The sequence below is a fragment of the Accipiter gentilis genome, chromosome 3, assembly GCF_929443795.1.
Source record: "Accipiter gentilis chromosome 3, bAccGen1.1, whole genome shotgun sequence".
In the NCBI taxonomy this organism is placed as follows: domain Eukaryota; kingdom Metazoa; phylum Chordata; class Aves; order Accipitriformes; family Accipitridae; genus Astur; species Astur gentilis.
In genome coordinates this window covers 30269583-30288589 of record NC_064882.1, presented here as the reverse complement: position 1 = coordinate 30288589, position 19007 = coordinate 30269583, and the positions used below count along the sequence as shown (strand labels likewise).

The following is a 19007-nucleotide window of genomic DNA, read 5'->3' as shown; positions in this document are numbered from 1 at the left end:
TAAGTTGAAGAGGAGTTGGAATTTTGACAAATAAGTATATTTCAATGGTTGTATGGGGAAACCTTTACACTATACTGGATGCTTTAATGTGAGGAAAATAATTGGTGACAGTTCTTTTATGATTGTCATGGGTGGCAGTTATATTTACCATCTTAGCATTGAAGAGAATGGGAGAGAGAAAAGAGGTTGGAGAATGAGTGGTTTATAGAGTAAAAAAGGTTTTACCGATAATGAAGTGAGGGAATTCTACAAGACTGGATCAAACCCGCACTCTACCTTGGCCAGTAGCCTGTATCAGCTGAAGAATGTTTTGGAAACAGCAATATACAGCTTCAGAAGTAAAACACCAATAGGACAAATATTTTCCTTGCCCCCAATGTGTGTTGGGGTTCTTTTTCTGAAACTTGAAAAGGAAAACTTTCAGGAAAAAAAGGTTTTCTTTGAAACATCCAATCTGCTTTAAACCCTATTATGTTCTTAATCTTCATGTTATTTTAAGACAATAAATTTGGGAGGAAGCGGTTGTGCTAAAAATCTCCCAGTTTAAAATATAGTCTTTTAAAATTGCATTAATTTTCCTTTGTCTTTGTAGAGGGAGGGAAGATGCATTCAGGTTCATAATTTGTCCTGCCACCTTCTATATTGCATGCCACCCTTATGCATCTCTTCTCTAAACTAACTGTTCCAAGTCCATTCAGTCTTTTTGGATGCCAAAACCTTCCATCTTAATCTCCTCCTTTTTCTCTGAACTCTTTGTTTTCCAAAATTTTTTGACCTGCAGTGACCAGAGTTGAATACAATATTCCAGATCATAGTGAACCATCACTTTATATTAATGAAATTCTAGTTTTCTTTCATTTGCCTTTTGCAACCTAATACTCACTTGGTTTCTTTAACTGCCAGTACACGTTGCACCATGTTTTCCATTGAACTACCTCTGAAGAGTCCTAGGCCTTTTATCTTAGTTCTTATAGTTTTGTCAGGGACCAGAATTGCGTAGATGTAATCCTTTTATTCCATCTACAAACATTTCTGAGCATTGAATCCAGTTGTATTTTACTTTTTAAAGCTGATCTATGAAAGACTTCAGTCCTCTCTGCTTTTAAATAACTTCAACATGCAGAAGGATTGTGACATTCCTATATTGTTATCATACAATAAAAAGTGTTTTAAAGTTTCATTTTTAAAGAAGTACTTTGCCACTGTTGCTTATAGCAACCCCTTGAGATTTGATTAGAAAGAATGATTGTATCCCATAAAATAATCTTGTTTTTCACTTATTCCTTATGTGATAATGTTGTCAGTATGCCAAAATGGTAGCAGACAGCATTTGAAGAGAGCAGACCATGCTGTCAGAGTAGCATTGAGAAAGCTGAGGAACTGCTGAATGCAAGGCAGAAGGGTATAGTGAGTACTGTATTTCTACCACCATTATACAGTTCACACACACACGGCTTTATTATCTTCATCACTATTTTAAGTACATGCTTTGGCAGGACCTCTCCAGTTCTTGGGGAGAAAGGGAAAGAGAAATGAGCTGGTTCCCTGTTGTTTTCTGAAGGATGTACAAGCTTTAACAGCCAAATTATTATTAATTCACTGATTTTTATAATACCACCATGACCAGATTCGCACAAACACCACAAGAAAAGTGGCATTATACTTCTATTTTACACATGCCAGATGTTGTCCAGTCTTTTCAGTGGTTTTTCGTATTTGTCAATCTTTTTCTGCATTTTCAACTGAACATTGTCATCTCATTTTCTAAACATACTTCATTGCCAGGAACATCTGAAAAATCCATAATACTTTCAGATTCCCTTACTCTGGACAAGTTTCTTTGCCCCATAATGTTGTCACCTGTTTGTAGGCTGTATTTGCAGAAACTGGTGCTGTGTACTACCAACTTGTCATGTTATGCTTCAGCTGACTTCATGGTCCACAAACACCTCTGCTGCTTACATCTTTCCTGCCTTTTGTCTTTGCTTTATTACATGTGATGTGAATAACCTTTTCCTGTGAGGCTGATACTAAACTTTATTGTCAGCTCTCCTTTATAGAGATGCTTAAAATTTGACAAATTATTTTTGTGACATTTCATTTTTCCATCTATTTCTCCTCTTATTTCTTTGTTCTTATGTGTATAGCAGGTTACTCTTAATAAGAATATTTAGGTTTTTAAGGCCCATAATCCCATTATTTTTTTTCTTGAGGTTCTTGTGAAGTTTGCCTTCAACATATGCTCATGGCTTTGTGAGCCATGTTTTGCTATGTTCTCTGTCCATTTCTTCCATTCTTTCTCTCAGTGGGAAGCTTGACCTCATTCAACTCCTCAGTACACTATGAAGCACTGATTTCTTCCTCTTTGCCCAATACAGACTTCCTGTAGATAAAATGTTGTCTGATCTGTTTCTGTGTGAAAATAATTTGTATTCATTACATTGTCAGTCCATCTGGACAATGCTGCTTAAAATCTAAGTGGTGTTAATAATGTTGTTATTCTCTGTCCTTACGGTGTATATCATTAAACTGCAGGTTTAAAGTGTACATTCCATGTTGAAAATTATCTGCTTTTCTTTTTTTTCAGGGGTTGATAAATTAACCTGTATCTAAATAATGTGCTAAAAAACCATTTAAGTGGAATATTGAATTTCTTAAGTATTAAACGTTGGCAGTTTCAACTGAGTAAGATTTTGCATGATGAAGCTCTGAGTTAGCGCTTCCAGGAAAAGTAAAAGAAAAGGCTTTCTGTTTAGAGTCTAATGCTGATGTCATGACTTTGCATTACCTCGATAGTTCTGCTGAACAACTGCTTTGGGATGACATTCTAAGACAGTAGGAGCTGTCAGCTCTGCTGATGGCTACTGCTTCTGTAGCAGAGCTGGCAAGGAGACTATGTGCTTGCACTGCACTGCAGCCTCCCTGTCTCTGAGTTTGGTGTAATAGCCTAAACCACTGAGGAGAATGAGTTTGCATTGGAAGCTGAAGTGGTTGAGGAACGAGCAGGCGTTCTGTGATGGTGGGAGCAGGAGGAGGCAGAGCAAGTTGCCGAAATGCTGTTTCATTCCAGTGCAGTTGGATTTACCAGCGAGCATCAGGGTATTGCTGAGATGGTTTTATCATACTGCTCTGTCTGACTTCTCAATTGGTGCAGAAGTCAGTTGGATAAAACTAGCAATTCCTGTTCTGTGAAGTCAATTAGTAGGCAATGCATTGTCTGCCAAGTGCCTCTTGGGAAGGTGCCTTCAGTAACAGGACTGCTTATCTCCAAATAGCTGCCAGTGAAAATGGAAGGAGAATAAAGCCTGTGGTGGTCTTCTCTTTTTCCCTTCTGGCATGATAAAGCTCAAAGCAAAATTAAGTAGTCAGCATCTCAGTAAATGTACTTCTTAATCTTTATTGACTTAGTACAATTGTATCTATACCAGTTACACCCTTTCTGAAAAATTAATTCTCCTCTTTATTATCTAAATAAACTCACCACAGCTAAATAAGAATACCTAAGCTTTTCTTTTCAGGGTCTGTCTGATCAATGTGTTATTACTTGAGAAAGAAATACTTCATATTCCATATATATTTTAAAAAACAAAGTGATTGGTTTAGCACCAAGACTCCCCCAGTTTTAGTGCACTTACTAATCCTGCAGAAAGCACATAATTAAAAAGGTGCACAGATGCACCTTTGCCATTGGGCCAAATGAAAAGATTTCATACAATGAGTGGCCTGCAGAAAACATTTACTGGCTGGACGGATGAGCCCACAGGGTTGTGGTGAAAGGAGTTGGTGGCAGGTCACAAGTGGTGTTCCCCAGGGCTCAGTATTGGGGCCAGTTCTGTTTAATATCTTTATCAACAATCTGGATGAAGGCATCGAGTGCACCCTCAGCAAGTTTGCCCATGACACCAAGTTGGGCGGGAGTGTTGTTCTGCTCAAGGGTAGGAAGGCTCCAGAGGGGTCTGGACAGGCTGGATCGATGGGCCAAGGCCAATTGTATGAAGTTCAACAAGGCCAAGTGCCGGGTCCTGCGCTTGGGTCACAACAACCCCATGCAGCGCTACAGGCTTGGGGAAGAGTGGCTGGAAAGCTGCCCGGCAGAGAAAGACCTGGGGCTGTTGGTCGACAGCCGGCTGAATATGAGCCAGCAGTGTGCCCAGGTGGCCAAGAAGGCCAACGGCATCCTGGCCTGTATCAGAAATAGTGTGGCCATTAGGAGCAAGGAGGTGGTTGTTCCCCTGTACTCGGCACTGGTGAGGCCGCACCTCGAGTACTGTGTTCAGTTTGGGGCCCCTCACTGCAGGAAAGACATTGAGGTGCTGGACCGTGTGTCCAGAGAAGGGCAACAAGGCTGGTGAGGGGCCTGGAGCACAAGTCTTATGAGGAGCGGCTGAGGGAGCTGGGGCTGTTTAGCCTGGAGAAAAGGAGGCTGAGGGGAGACCTTATCGCTCTCTACAACTACCTGAAAGGAGGCTGTAGTGAGGTGGGTGCTGGTCTCTTCTGTCAGGTGGACTCAAGTTGAGGCAAGGGAGATTTAGGTTAGATATTAGGAAAAAATTTTTTACTGAGAGGGTTGTCAGACCTTGGAATAGGCTGCCAAGGGAAGTGGTTGAGTCACCATCCCTGGAGGTATTCAAAAAATGTGTAGACAAGGCACTTCAGGACATGCTTTAGTGGACTTGATGATCTTAAAGGTCTTTTCCAACCCAAATGATTCTATGATTCTATGATTTGGGGAACTTTAAAAAATTTCCCATAGTCCTATTATGTTAATGTATGTATTGTAAATGTTGTGAGGCAAAATACTTTGCCGATAAATGTTACATGCTAATAGTCTTCAAACTTTTGTTGTTTAGTGTGCCTTACTTTATCCTTTTTCCATTGGCTTAAGCTAAGCATGATACATTGTTCATTCATTTAGAAAAATCATGATTCAAGCTGATTTAGATTTTGTTGTTTAAACCTCTCCCCTTTTCCAGAAATTTTTACGGGATGCTCTTTCATTGGCATGTTCAGTCTATTGAGCTTAACTAACTCCAGTAGTCTAATGCATCTAGCGCTTTCCTCCTTTGTCATACAGCTCATATATTAAAGGCATTAAAGGTCATTCTTAAGTTTCAAAACTATTACTTTAATTGGTTTTAGAAAGTATAGCCTTTCTAATGGTGATAGCATTTATCAGCCTCTATGCAGGCATTCCTTCCACATTTTAGTTTTTCTGCACCGTTAATCTCTTTTCACTTGGTTGCATTTTAGAATTCACCTTCTGCGTGAAAATTCTTTGAATGATCGGCAGAAATAACTCTGGTTCCCTTCAAATAGAGACTTTTTGGCATGTGTTCAAACAGACTATCAGAAACCTTACAAACAGTGACCCAGCAGCAATTCTATTAATTGTACTGGTACCTTCTCTCAGAATAGTGTAAGTGACAGGCTCTTATTTCAAAAGAAGAGGCCAAGAAGCCATTAATGAGCTAGACTACCTGGTGAAAATGCTGCTCTTACATTCTTCTGATTTTTCTCTTCTCTTATATGTCTTGAACTACCAATCAAAGTGGTTCTAAACCCTCTTTCCTTACTGTAGTATTATGAATAAAAGAAAATAAATGCAATAAGTGTTTCGGGGGGGGGGGGGGGGGGTGTGTGTAGAACTACCTGCTCTGATGACCGCAGCTTTGTATAAATGATTATTTAAGCAAACAAGCATGGATTAAATTGATTTTTGTTTATATTAAAACCATTTAAGTAATCAAAGCAAGGACTTAATTAAATTTGCTTGTTTTTTAGAAGGATAGCAGTCACTACAATGGTGTTTTGGTGAGGAGGAAGGTTTGCTGGAGGGGCAACAGTTGTATAAATAATTTTAGTCTTTGTAAGGGGCAGAAAAGACCCTAAACCCCACAATATATGAAATGAAAAAAACATATAGGAGCTAGGAATTTTAACAGTTCACCTTCATAATCCAGTGTAGTGAAAAGTCACTGACTTCCTAATTACTATGGCCTTCAATATAAAGTTGTCCTTTCTTATGAATGGAGTTTTCTAATGTTTGATTGCCCAAACTAGAAGCTGTACAATTGTTTCATGATAACTTTATTTACATTTCCATGAGTTTCCTGATCTGTCTCCTCAGTATTGTCTCGTCATACCTTCCTGATTTCTGCTATTTTTCTTCATGTTTTCATCTTCCTCCATCTAATTCTCCCTTATACTTCGTTTTCATAAGTCTGTTGATTAATGATTGTGTATTATGCCAAGCACTCAACTACATCTTTGTGAGCTGTGTGATACTAAGCAGGATTAAAAGCTCCTGAGATTGCTTCTCACGGTAACACTCAAATTATATTGAAGGAGAAGGGCGGGGGGGGAGGAATGAAAGGGAAAGGAGAGAAAGGGGGAAAGGAAGAAGGAAAAGAGGGGAAAGGAAATGAGATCTGACAGAATTGAACTTGACAGATGGAATTAACCAAGACAGAGTGACGAGCGACCTGATCACACTGCAGACACTGGGGAAGTGCTCTGCGTAAATGCAGAATTCTATCTGAGAACTGGGAGCTCTGTGTATATATCATTTCCAAGCTAAGTTTGGCATGTGTACAGTTTCACCATTTTTGTTGTCTTTTAAAATTCATCCTTAGCTAAAAGTCCAAAGTATAGCCTTAAATAAATAGCTATTGAACAGAGACACTCTTACATTGAGATGCAAAGATGCTTCTAAGGATGACCCTTTACGGAGAAAAGTCACTTGGAAAGGGTTTAGGCACATTTATTGAAGACAGTTCAAAGACTCACATGGAAGGAAAACTGAAACATCGGAGATAAGGCAGCTTTCTCTATTTTTGGCAGCTCAAAGTGTGATTCAGCTATCTACAGTAGCCTGACAGAAATGAGAGCAAACCCTGCATCTTTGCAGCTTGAAAGGAATGGGTCCGAATGCTGAGGGGAGGATGCAATAGGTTATGAGACATTAAATCGATGATTGCTTTCCAGTGTCTGCATTTGTTTTGGCTTTCTAGTTGAACTCAAAACATTGGTCTTTTTAGGACTTATAAAGAATGTTAGCTCATAAATATAACTTACCTCTGAAACAGTTATGCTGTCAGCCAGAAGTCTTGCACATCCAGTGAAGTTCTGGAAAGGTTTTGCCAAGTTGGTTTCTATATATACATATGTATACATAGTCATTGGTCTTGTTTCACTATGTATTGTAAGATTTTTAGTAGGTTGCAAGAATCCTCTCTAACAGTATCTATCTTTTTCCAGAAAATATACTAACCTTCCAGTGCTAAATAGATACATCTCTTTATTCTCACTATAAAATGTTTCACAGTCATTTAATTATTCTTATGGCTCTTTTTGAAACTGTTCTGATTTATCAAAATCTTTTCTTAATTCTTGACATAACAAATGTATACAATACTGCCAGTGTATGCAGGTATGAAGTGAAAAGATGATGTCTACTTATGGATAAAAAAATTAATTATAGTATTCAGTTGCTTCTGAATACTGATACATACATTGGTCAGTAGGAAGCTAGAAAAATGTGCCAGCTTTTGAATTTTCAGAAATTGCTAGATTGAGATAAATTGCATTAAAAGATACATAAGTACCTTGTGGAGACATTACTATCTTCTAAATGCCCCTTTGACAAGGTCACATGATCTGACTAACATTTTCTCAGCTCTTAATCTAACATTCTAAACTTTTGAGCAACTTCATATAGCTGCCATGTTTTTAAAATTAACTTTTCTCATACATGCTTCTCTTCAACTGTACTTCATGTGTACTTTTCTTCAAATCTTTTCTTATCTTCTTCCCTTCCCAAAGGTTTTTAAGACCAATGTGTTTTTAAGACCAATCCTGACTAATGGATTGGACTTGATATTCAAAATTTTACCACTGGACTGGGGAGGCGTTCAGATTGTTCAGTGAAATATAGCACTCATGCTTCTGTTTTACTTAAAATTTACTGTATCTTAATGTCCAGAAGCTTATATCAGAGTACCTGATTTTTAGATGCATTATTATTAGTTATAATGTATTAGTTATAAGCTTATCTTTTCCCTAGAAGTTTGTTCGAAAGAATTCACAGGAGTATGGCTTTACATATGGAGGAGGACCAAAAAAAGTTTCCTAATGAAATGGAAATATCTGGTGCAAAACATCTGACATGAAACTAAAATTTATTATCAGTATACACTGTGACTGAATTTTTCCACATTTTGCAGCACCTAATTTTAAAGGCGATCCCTGGTCGTGTTTAGGCTGTTAATGCAAATATGGCTATTAAAATGATTGGAAAGTCTTTGCATGAAAATAAACCTAATACTACTCCACATTTTTACTAGAAAGGTTTTATGACTTGCCACTCCCTGTCATAAGTGACACTTGCTTTAGACTGTCACCTGTGGCATCAGTGATGTGAATACAGTTCTCTCTATATACTTTTCTTTGATTTGGGAAGGTCATTAGTTCTTAGCAAAACCAGTTTTTATGCCCATTGCAATACAAAAAAAAATGGTATGTTTGCTTTATCAAAAATGTAGAAATTTGCTAAAATCTTAACATCTTTCATATGATATATGCATGTAAGCACACAATAATTACATGTGAATAACGAAAAATGTATTGAATAAATGTGAAACAAATTATAATTGGGTAAAGGAATCTATTGAGGTATTAATTTCTTTACCTTAATATATTTAATTTGCCGGTGCAGATTTTACTGAATTACATTTAACTTATCTTGGGGATTCCTGCCTTAATATTTCTCAGGCAAAACTTAAAATATATTCCATTTGACTGCCTCAGAAATAGATGGTTTTACTAATTTGATAGCTAATCCTGTCTGCTTAGCACACACAAGAGAAATGATTTGTCATGCTTTTACTCAAATATCTTCCTAATCTGAAAATTACTGGTAAATCATGTGGCTTTATGCTTAAAAAAAAAAAACAAAAACAAAAACAAAAAAAAAACCAAAAAAAACCAACTTTCTTATTTAGTTGTCAGATATTTTTGTAGGTAGAATATTTAATCTGTTCTTTATTAGCATGTGTTCTATGCTGCCATTGTTCACATCTTCGACTTTCTTCATACCCTTGTGTCCTATCTTAAAAACTAATTAAATTCAGAGGACAGAGGATAATTTCAACAGTCATGAGGACATAGAGACACAGAACACAACTGGACAAGAAACATGTGAAAACAGTGCTGGTTTCCAGAGACACTGGAAGTGGGTGCTGGCCAGCATGAACACCATTCCACTTGTGGGGGTTTTGTGCAAGATTCTGGTGGGTATTGAAGTAGAGGCAACACCTTGAGGGACCTCTCTGACTCTGCCAAGGGAAGGAATATAACTCAGGAATGGAATAAATGAAAATTATGGGGAAAAGCATGAAGGGAAGCTGGAGAAGGCCCATCTAGCTCTTCCAGAAAAACCCTCATAGATCTCTGACAGCTGTGCCACACACCAAAGGTGTTGTTACTGTTAGATTTTATTTTCACATATGGCTCTTCACTACTGATAACTTTTTCTCAGCAATAATGTGTGAATTTACTGTAAAGAAACTATGGATCCTGACTTCTCACTTTTTTGTGTTTCATCATCAATGGAATGCTTTCTTCATTATTTACATGTTGTTAAATACATAGTCCAGTAAGCAGCAACCACTTGTGAAAAGTATTCTCAGTTAAAACTTCATTTAGATTTTTATGGCAAGTTTATGGTCTAAGTCCATGTATTGTTTAACAGGTAGCAAGGCCTCCTGCCACACTGCCGGTCTTGCACAACTTTGGGATTCTCAAGCTAGTGTTTCTGCTCAGTGAGAATAGGTTGACAAGTCACTGCTTGTGATAAGCCAAGAGTATAGCAGGATTACATCTATTTTTTTGTGAATTTAATACAGTTGTTCTGAACAGCTCAAGTAGTTTTTGTAGTATAACAACCCTCATCAAAAATGGGCTAATTAGAGAGGCTTTAACTTGACTCTAGGTAACTCAGGCTAATTGCACTGCTTCTGCACTCTGACAGATGCCAAAATACTGAGCAAATAATTCTTTAAGCAGTGGTGCATTTTGCCTACACCCTGAATATGTAATAATTAAGGAAAGTAAAGCCTATCATCATTAATGGTGCTGTAGGGTTCAGAGCATGAGATGGCCCTTTCTGTGATGAAAAATTAAACAAGTGCAGGTTTGGGACTTGCTTTTGAGTAAATGCGATGAATTGTTTAATAGCTTTAGAATGACAATTCTTTTTACTTTTTCGATGTAATGCAGACTAAGGAGTCATCTGTCATTTACAATCAATCCCCTGAGAAAATATTTGATAGAACAATTAGACTGGGTGTTAACAGTTTGGCAAGCTTTAGGGCAACATTGACAGTGATTCTTTATATGCAAATATTTAGGAAACTGTCAACCAGATTTATTAATACACAGAATTAGAGCCTGAAATTCTAAAGTGCAAGTAATACAGTTGTTCAAAATACATCTTTTGTTTTGTTAGACATGGATGATATCACAGATTTCAACAGAATTCTGCTGCCGAAGTTAGAAGCGACATTTAGTGGATATAAGCACTCTGGAGGTGCAGTTGTTGAGAAAGCAAAAAAGGTACTTTGTTTAATAGCCTCAAGGATTCCTGTAGCAAAGGGAGACCATTACTGTTTCCTGATTTTAAAAACAAACAAACAAAAAACCCCAAACCTGGCAGATGTTGCATATGATGAGAGATGTGTTGGCTGTGTAGTGCAGTTCTTCAGATTCAGGAGCTGCGCTGAATCCCATCACTGAAATCTATTTTCTGTTTTCTGACAGCTGTTTTTGCCATTTACTTTAAAAGCAGATGGGGAAAATGCAAAGAAGAGCTGTCAATTTTATTACCATGTATAATCAGCATCTGTGCAATACATCAGACTCATTGCACAGCTTACACTTTCTTCTCTGTAGTAAAAATTCTTTGGGGATTTCTTGACAAGCTTCTTGCAGACTTTTTGTAAATGAGTAGATGCTGGAATTGAAAGTATAGATTAATTAACTGCTAAAGCCACTATTGTATTGACCAAATTTACTTAATCAAGATGTTATGTTCTGATTGGTTTAATTATAAAATATATGGCTAATTTGCTGCTCCGTATTCAAATTCTTGTTTTCTTAGTTTTTTTTTTAAATACATCTCTGACCCCTTAAAATGCATTTCGGTGCAGCACATCTCTGTGCAGTATTTTTTACCTTTTTCTACTGAGCAGGCTTAGTATATTGTACCCCATCTGCATGATTTAAAATAAAAATGACTCTGTAGAGAACAGGGTGTTCTTCATCCTCACTCTGCCCTCTTTCCTGGTGCAGGAGTCTTTCATAGAAATGACTTTTTATAGTGGGAATATAAGCTAGTTTAAAAGTGTCAGTATAAATAAGCATGTTGTCTGTCTCTGTAAGTGCGGAAGTAGTAATCAGTAATGGTGTGCTGCAGGCTTATAGTAGAGAACAGCATCCTCCTGGAAAGTGTCAAGTGATTTACATGTCACAGGGCTCTCTGGGGACCGGGTGGGAAGAATCTTTCTACTGGCTGGGGACCTACTTTGATTTGATTTCATTAGGTTGGAAGTCACAACTGCAGAAGCACCTTTGTTTCTTAGAATAGTAGATGGTTGTACACTACAGTGTCTGCGGTGATAAGCAGTGGGGAAAGATTTAGAAAAAGAAATGTTCACATTACATTTCATAGATAGGAGAGATTAGGGAGCAGTCTTCAAAAAAGGTTCCAAGCAGTTTGGCAGTGTTAAAAGACAGTAAAACACTTATGTATTGATGCAGGACTTCTTTGAAGTGAAACACTAAAAGGAGCAGGAGACTTAATACTAAGAGCATTAATTAGCGTTTATGTGGTGATGGGCAGAGTACTCCTTATACATGAGGCAGTGCAAGCTTTGATGAAGCATGTACTTAACTGTCTTCCTCCATTATCTTATCTTATTAAATATGCTACTAAAATTGACTGTGGCTTTTGAAAAAGAAACCACCAAGGCACTGTTTATGATACATAGATGATCATTTATAAAAAAGAATGACTTCTGGGATGACTTTGAAGGGAGATGTTGTGCACAAAATTTAATACAAGTTCCGTGGAAAAATACTGATACTAGCTTTTTGTTCTTCTGTAATATAATGGTACTTCTGGCCATGTCATTTGCGAGCACTTAATAGCTGATTTTTTCAGTAATGGATAACTACAACCCATCCTATTCCAGAATTAAAAATGTTTCATTTAATATGAGGAATTAATATAAAGGAGTTTTTAATTACTATGGGTTTTATCAGTAGAATGCAAATTTCCTTTAGATATTAGTCTATCTGTGCTTTGTGACCCTGGAATATATCTAATTAGATTTTCTCTGGAATAGTGGATGCAAATTTGCACTCTGTGAAATTCAGCTGATTCTGGGAAGATAAAGCAGAAGATTACAGGATAACAAAGCTTGAAAATGTGATTTTGATTTACTTTCTTTACAGACAAAGTGGGGTATGAAAGATTTGTCTTCTTTATTTATATAATCTTATTTTTCCTAATTTTATACTAATCTCATTTCCTAAAATGTGATGTGCTTTAGCGCATACACTTTGGCGTGAGTTAAGAAAGCACATACATAGATGATCCTACTATAAAAAAATCCTTTATCCAGAAGAGCTTGTAAATTTATCCCAGCAATGCACTGTATGTCTATTAGACTATAAATTTCTCACTAAAAGGAAACGTTAGGTAAACTTGATGTGGAGTTCATTTTATATATTCACCAGTGAATTGGTAGTTCGCTCTATTAGAACTGCTAGAAAATTAGCTTTCAGAAATATACTGTAGTAGGACTTCTTCAGGTTTTGGATCCATATAATTTGTAGACAAATTGGACAGCAGTAAAGTAAATCTGCTACTCCATCTTCTCATAAAGAATGACATACATGTATCTTGTAAGGTACTTCAGTTTATAGAACTATTCTATTTTTAAATTAAAAGAGGAAACTGGAAAATACTTTGTGTCTTAATTTAGTGCTAAACCTTGTCTTTCTCAAGTTACATTCCATATTGTGTCTAGTTAAGAGCATTCTGTGTTTAAAGATAGGTGAACGTAGACTGGAGCCCCTCCAGCCCTAGGTTACAAATCTCTACATCATGGGCTAATAAGCAGCATTTATATATGAGGCTTGTGGCAGCGTCATGTGGGAGCTTTGCCACTGCAATATCTGTCTTTCCCATACACACAGAGGCATTTTCACACAGAGGCATTTTTCCCCAGTCTCTCTCTCTCCAGCAGTTCGAGTCCTCCTCTGTAATATGGCCTAATCCTTCCCTGTCCTTTTTACCCTCCTCCCCTTTCCAGTCCTCTGCATATGCCCTATGTGTTTCCCTGTGCAAGATATTCTTTGGCTGGTTTTCAAAGCTACACATCTGATAAATGTCTGGTCATGCTATCCCTGGTGGTTAGGCAGTCGGTTGCTGCCAAATAGAGTGTGTAACAGGAATGGATGGATGGCTACCATTCCCTTCATGGCTGGGTTAATTTGGTTTCTCAACTCCTTCCCATTGCTAAAATAAGGAAATTTTTAGAAATTTATTATCTGAAGGTTTTACCTTGCTTTGACCTAGCCAGCTGAGTAGAAAAGTATCTAGATGATAAGCATGCGCAATCTTTATTTTCTGGGGAAACTAAGCTAAAAGTGTAGTGGAAGAACAGAAAATACTTGGGTTTGGTTTAACTTGGTGTTGACCTTTAACTTAAGCAAGTTTTTACGTATTCGATGTTTGCCTTCTGCATCTACTCAAGTGTATTGGAGAAGAGTGACCTTGTTCCTTTATAGCCTAGTCAGTACTCCTTGTCTGATGCAAAATGTGTTTCATGGGTCCAAAAGGCTCAGCCAAGGTGAAGAAAGTGTGTGAAAGAATATCGTGTTTATGGAAAAAGTTAACACTCTTGTGCCATGGAAATCCCTGCAGTGTTTAAAATATACCTGAAAACTGTAGCAAGGTGGCAACATTTTCCTAGTTAAGGACTTTTTTAAAACATGGACCCTGTCTAACACAGCTCTGATAGAGATTTCTGTGTGTCAGGAAGATTTTTTTAAGGCTTTTTTTTTTTCCTTGGCTTCTTTATAAGCCATCCAAGAACAAATACTGCTAAGGTAAAGCATAGTAAGACTTAAGAGATTTTGAGTATTAAATTTATAAATATCTTCATCTGAACAATACTTCACGAAGGCAACAAAAAATCCTTCTTCAGTTCAGCTATACAGTGATCTGTGCAGAAACTTTACAGAAACAGGCAATTGTTGTAAGAATAGTTTTTTGGAAAGGCTTACTCAAAGTGAATATATGAGCTCATTAGTCACATTGCACACACAGAGACTCATATGTCTCTATCGGAGTAAAAGTGAAATAGAAGAGCGTTAATAGGACAAGGGTAAAAGGGAAAATATAGCTAATATTCCTGCATCTAGATTTAAAAAGGCTTTTTGACCTTAGATTCTGAGTCAATGTCCAAGTAATTTAAAGTAGTGCAGTAAATTCTACAGAATTTTGATTCTTTATACAAAATAGATTTTTGGCATTGTCTTTACATACATAGATCATAGTAAGAGTTGATACCTGTGCATGAAAGAGGGAAATAGAAAGCTTATTAGATAAGCATGTTATGTAGTTTGAATAATACTGCCTTTTCCTGTTGTACTTTTTAGTATAAATACTTTCATTCCTTATGTCTACCATAACCATGAAATACGCTGGTGTGTGAAGAAGTAGTTTCTATTTTAAATGTGCTTATTGCTGAATCTGTTTTGACTCGTTGGCAAGTGGGTCATAGGTCTTTATCAGCATAGATTTCCCATATGCAAAGCTTTGGAAGTTAAAAAAAATCTTGGAAAACTGTTTCCATCAGCAAATTCACACTTTGCAGTATGGCAAGTTTCAGTCACAGTCACTGTACACACACAAAGCAAATGTGGCCAGTAACATAAACTACAATTTTAGATTATAATACTTGTTTAAAGAATTTAGAGGTGTAGCTGTGCAATCCTAGTATTATATCTTAAAGAAAATGCGTTACATACTGTATCCAAAGAAATCATGTGTGCGTGTCTAAAAATCTGGTATTTACCTTACTGCAGGTAGCGACATATGTTATTTGTTCTGTAGGAACATTCCTCTCTCCTTTCCTATGGTTTGCATATTTCAGTGATTAACTGACAGAAGTCTTTAGCCGTTTCTAAATAAAATTTATTATAAAAATTGCTGTATGTGGATAATACACAAGTAGTCAATTAACACTAACTCAAGTTTGAACTTTTTAATGACAGTTCTAGCCTAAATTTTTCAAAAATCTTGTGTGCTCTGAATATAAGTTTTCTTTAGATACAAAACCAAGATTGGGATTTAACTTGCAACATTGTACTCTCTAGGTTAAAAGGTTTGGTTTTACAGACAAAAACTGATTTTTTTGTAATGAAAACTGAAATGACCTTGTTTCTCAAGATAAAAATTATACTGAAAAAGAAAGCAAAAGCAGCCTTCTTTGTTAAAGTCTACCCCTTCTAGTTTGTTATGGCTTTAGATTGCCTTTTGGCTTGGGTTTTGTATTTTTATGTTGTTGCTATTCTTTTGCAGACGGTTAGAACAAAATTCAATCAAGGTCATACCTCCTGGAGCTTTCTCACCATATAAAAAGCTTCGAAGAATGTACGTACCCAATAATTTAGATTTAATTTTTCATTTTCTCATATATATACACATACACATATACACATATATCTATATATAAAAATAAAAAACAAGTCAAGGTCATACAGAGGAACTGTAGTCGATGTGTGAGCATTTAAGAAAGTTTGACTGCTGGGAGATTAACTGATATGGCAGACTGGTTATTAACACCATATAGCATCTTTGTCACATTAATAATAGCTGGTTTTTACCAAGTATTGAAATTATTTAATATGGTTCTTCATAGAAGCAATATGTTACTGTAGTGAACATTCTATAAAAAAAAATAAATTAATGGGGATAAGCCACTTTTATTTCAGAATAGCTTTGAGGCTGTATAGTCCTATGGCCCTAGCAAACAGAGAATTCTTTATAAAATGTACTTTAGCAATTGGGAAAAGTAAATCTTTGTCATTTTTTTTTCAAGCATTTGAAAGGTCTATTTTTAACCATGCATTTTGTTTCAGTGTACTGACAATTTTAGTGGTTTTATATTAAAATGCTTTGGCTATGTGACACATAAATATTTTAATTTCTCTCTCCCTTCCATGCCTAATTCTAATTACTTGTTATTTTAATGTTTGCTATTTTGAAAATAGCTTGAATTAATTGAATGAAATTTAATTTATTTCAGTGACCTGAGCAATAACCAGATCTCTGAAGCAGCTCCAGATGCTTTCCAGGGCTTACGTTCACTCAATTCACTGTAGGTATCTGTTTGACCTGTAAAAACAGAAGCAAATTTCTCATATTCTTATAGTGAAATTATTTTGGATTTTTGGCTCCTTCCAGAATTTTCATACAAATTCAATCAATTCTGAAAGTTGTAAAAATCATTTCAGAGTGTTAGAGTGATAATTGAATATTGTATCACAGCTGGATATTAAAAATGTATGGGTTTTTTATAAATATGTTCATGGCAAAGAGTTGAACAAAATCAAACATTTCTTTTATTCCCCAGTTAGTTGTTCTTAAAAATAGCAAATCCACTTACTAAGGTCCCTTGGTAAGGCTGTTAACAGTGAGGTGCTGATTCTGCTGAGAGCTCTTTGGGCAACACACCTTTTGGGAAAATGTGTGATCCTGCTACCTCACAGGACCACGAGGATCTTGCAAGTATCAAGTTGCTGCTGTTAAATTCTCTTCAGGAAAATGGAAACTTCTTTAAAGTCAAAATCACATAGTATATGCCTTTCATAATGGCGGCTTTGTTTGCTTTATTATTTCCTGGTACAGTGTCCTCTATGGCAATAAAATTACAGAACTTCCAAAGGGCCTATTTGAAGGACTCTTTTCTCTGCAATTGCTGTGAGTATTTTTATAATATTTATTCTATTTTGGGATAACTCAGAGGGTAAACATGATGAGAGATTTATGCCTGGAGAAGAACTGGCAGGAAATTCCGTCTGTAAGATCAGAGTATAATAAAAATAAACTATGGTAAAGCCAAAGGAGTCAAGACTGTTGTAGGCCAGCTTGCCATTCATCCACAAATTTGATCATATCTCAGCTAATGTCTCAGCCTAAAATGATTAAAATGAAACTATTCTTTTGTGTGGAATTTATAAAGATAAAACACATAAAATATGATACTGTCTTGCCCTGTAAACAGCATATAGTATGTATAAAGTTGTGTGGAACCATAGAAGGAATATTTGTATGTTTTATAAAGAGAAAATATGAAGTGGAAATGCTATGTAATTTTATTTCTAGTTGTACCCATGGAAGAACAGAGTTGCAGTACAGTTTCATTGATGACTTTTAATGTTTTCTGACATGGTGATATGTTTATCAAATATTGTCAATATTTAGCATAAGAGGCTGTGCACTAGTTGTACTGTGTAAAAGAATTTTGTGAAATAGGCCATAAAACAACAGTGGTGGTTTTGGAAGAAATTGTCCCAGAATAACTGACTAGATTTAAAGCTTCCTCTTAAAGACTTTAAAACTTCTTCCCACGTGATTAGAAGTATTTAATGTCCAGACGTCATAGTGTAGTGATTGGGAAAATGTCTATTATTAAACAACTCATTGAAGACGGTGAAACAGTAAGTAAAATCAAAGAAAATGCAAGTTCTAGCACCACCTAGAGGTTTACATTTTTATTTATTTTAGTCACAGACTAGTATAAGGGGGGGGAGGGGGTGCATTCCTATTTTCCCTTAAAGAGATAGTTATAAATAGTAGATAGTTTTCGTTATAAAAATATATTTCATATTTTGTAAAAAAAAAAGGAAGTGACTTTTCTCTGAACTTCAGTTTATTCTGTATTAAAACTATGTCCACAGCTTGATATACTTGGCATAGACAAAATACATTTCAGTCTAAGTAAATTTCTGCTTGTGTGGTGAAACTTTTTATCAGGGCATTGGTTTTCAAATCCATCATTCCATTCCATTTCTGGCTGGAAATGTGAAAAAATAAAAACTATTTCGTTATAAAAATGCATCTAGTTGAATGACGTTTTAATTTTTTTCTCTTCAAAAGCATGAAGGAGTTGGTTTAGATTGGTTTGTTTGCTTTAACTTTAGAAGTCTGGGAGGTACAGGGAAGAAAAGGTTCCCTTTGAAGATGGAGAGGAAAAAAGATCCAAGACAGATTTGGATATATTCCATGCCACCAGTTTTTACTACAACTCTGTTAATGCGGCAGCATGCTGATTAGTAACATATAATTAAAAGTGCCACTGCACATCTCTTCCAGCTAATGAACACAGTGTTCAGTTCCTTTTTTTTTGTTTGTTTATTTATTTGGCAAAAGGAACTGGTTTTCCTTGCAGATACTTGATTTTTTAAGCTTGTTTCTTTGCACAGACAAATACCACACACACGTTCTAATAGCACATACAAGAAATGTGATTTTAGCTGAATAAACCCACACATTTCAACTCCAAGGTGCAAATATTTAGGAATGATTTCAGATCACCTAAATAAGATATTTCACACCACTAAAATGCCTTATGTCACTGTCAATTAATAGTTGTTTCTACATCTCTTGTTCAGATTACAAATGCACACAAAAAATTTTCTGTGAAAAACGCTGAAGCTGCAGTGACACTGAGCGAATTTTTTCAATTTTGTAATTGCCTTCTATTAAACAGATTACTGAATGCCAACAAGATCAATTGCCTGCGAGTTGATGCCTTTCAAGATCTGCACAACTTGAATCTTCTTTCTTTGTATGACAACAAGCTTCAGACCATTGCAAAAGGCACCTTCTCACCCCTACGTGCAATTCAGACCTTGTATGTATGCTCTTGTTTATG

At 36.2% G+C, this 19007-nt stretch overlaps 1 protein-coding gene across 17 annotated transcripts in view; it reads left to right on the top strand.

Moving 5' to 3' along the window:
* The window catches only part of SLIT2 (slit guidance ligand 2), a 274923-nt gene that overhangs the window by 182789 nt on the left and 73127 nt on the right, over nucleotides 1-19007 (top strand). For all 17 annotated transcript variants that reach the window (XM_049795113.1, XM_049795067.1, XM_049795103.1 and 14 more), the window contains 4 exons: nucleotides 15650-15721; nucleotides 16377-16448; nucleotides 16979-17050; nucleotides 18843-18986. In XM_049795113.1, the coding sequence (XP_049651070.1) occupies nucleotides 15650-15721; nucleotides 16377-16448; nucleotides 16979-17050; nucleotides 18843-18986 (360 nt within the window). The remainder of the gene's footprint in view (nucleotides 1-15649; nucleotides 15722-16376; nucleotides 16449-16978; nucleotides 17051-18842; nucleotides 18987-19007) is intronic.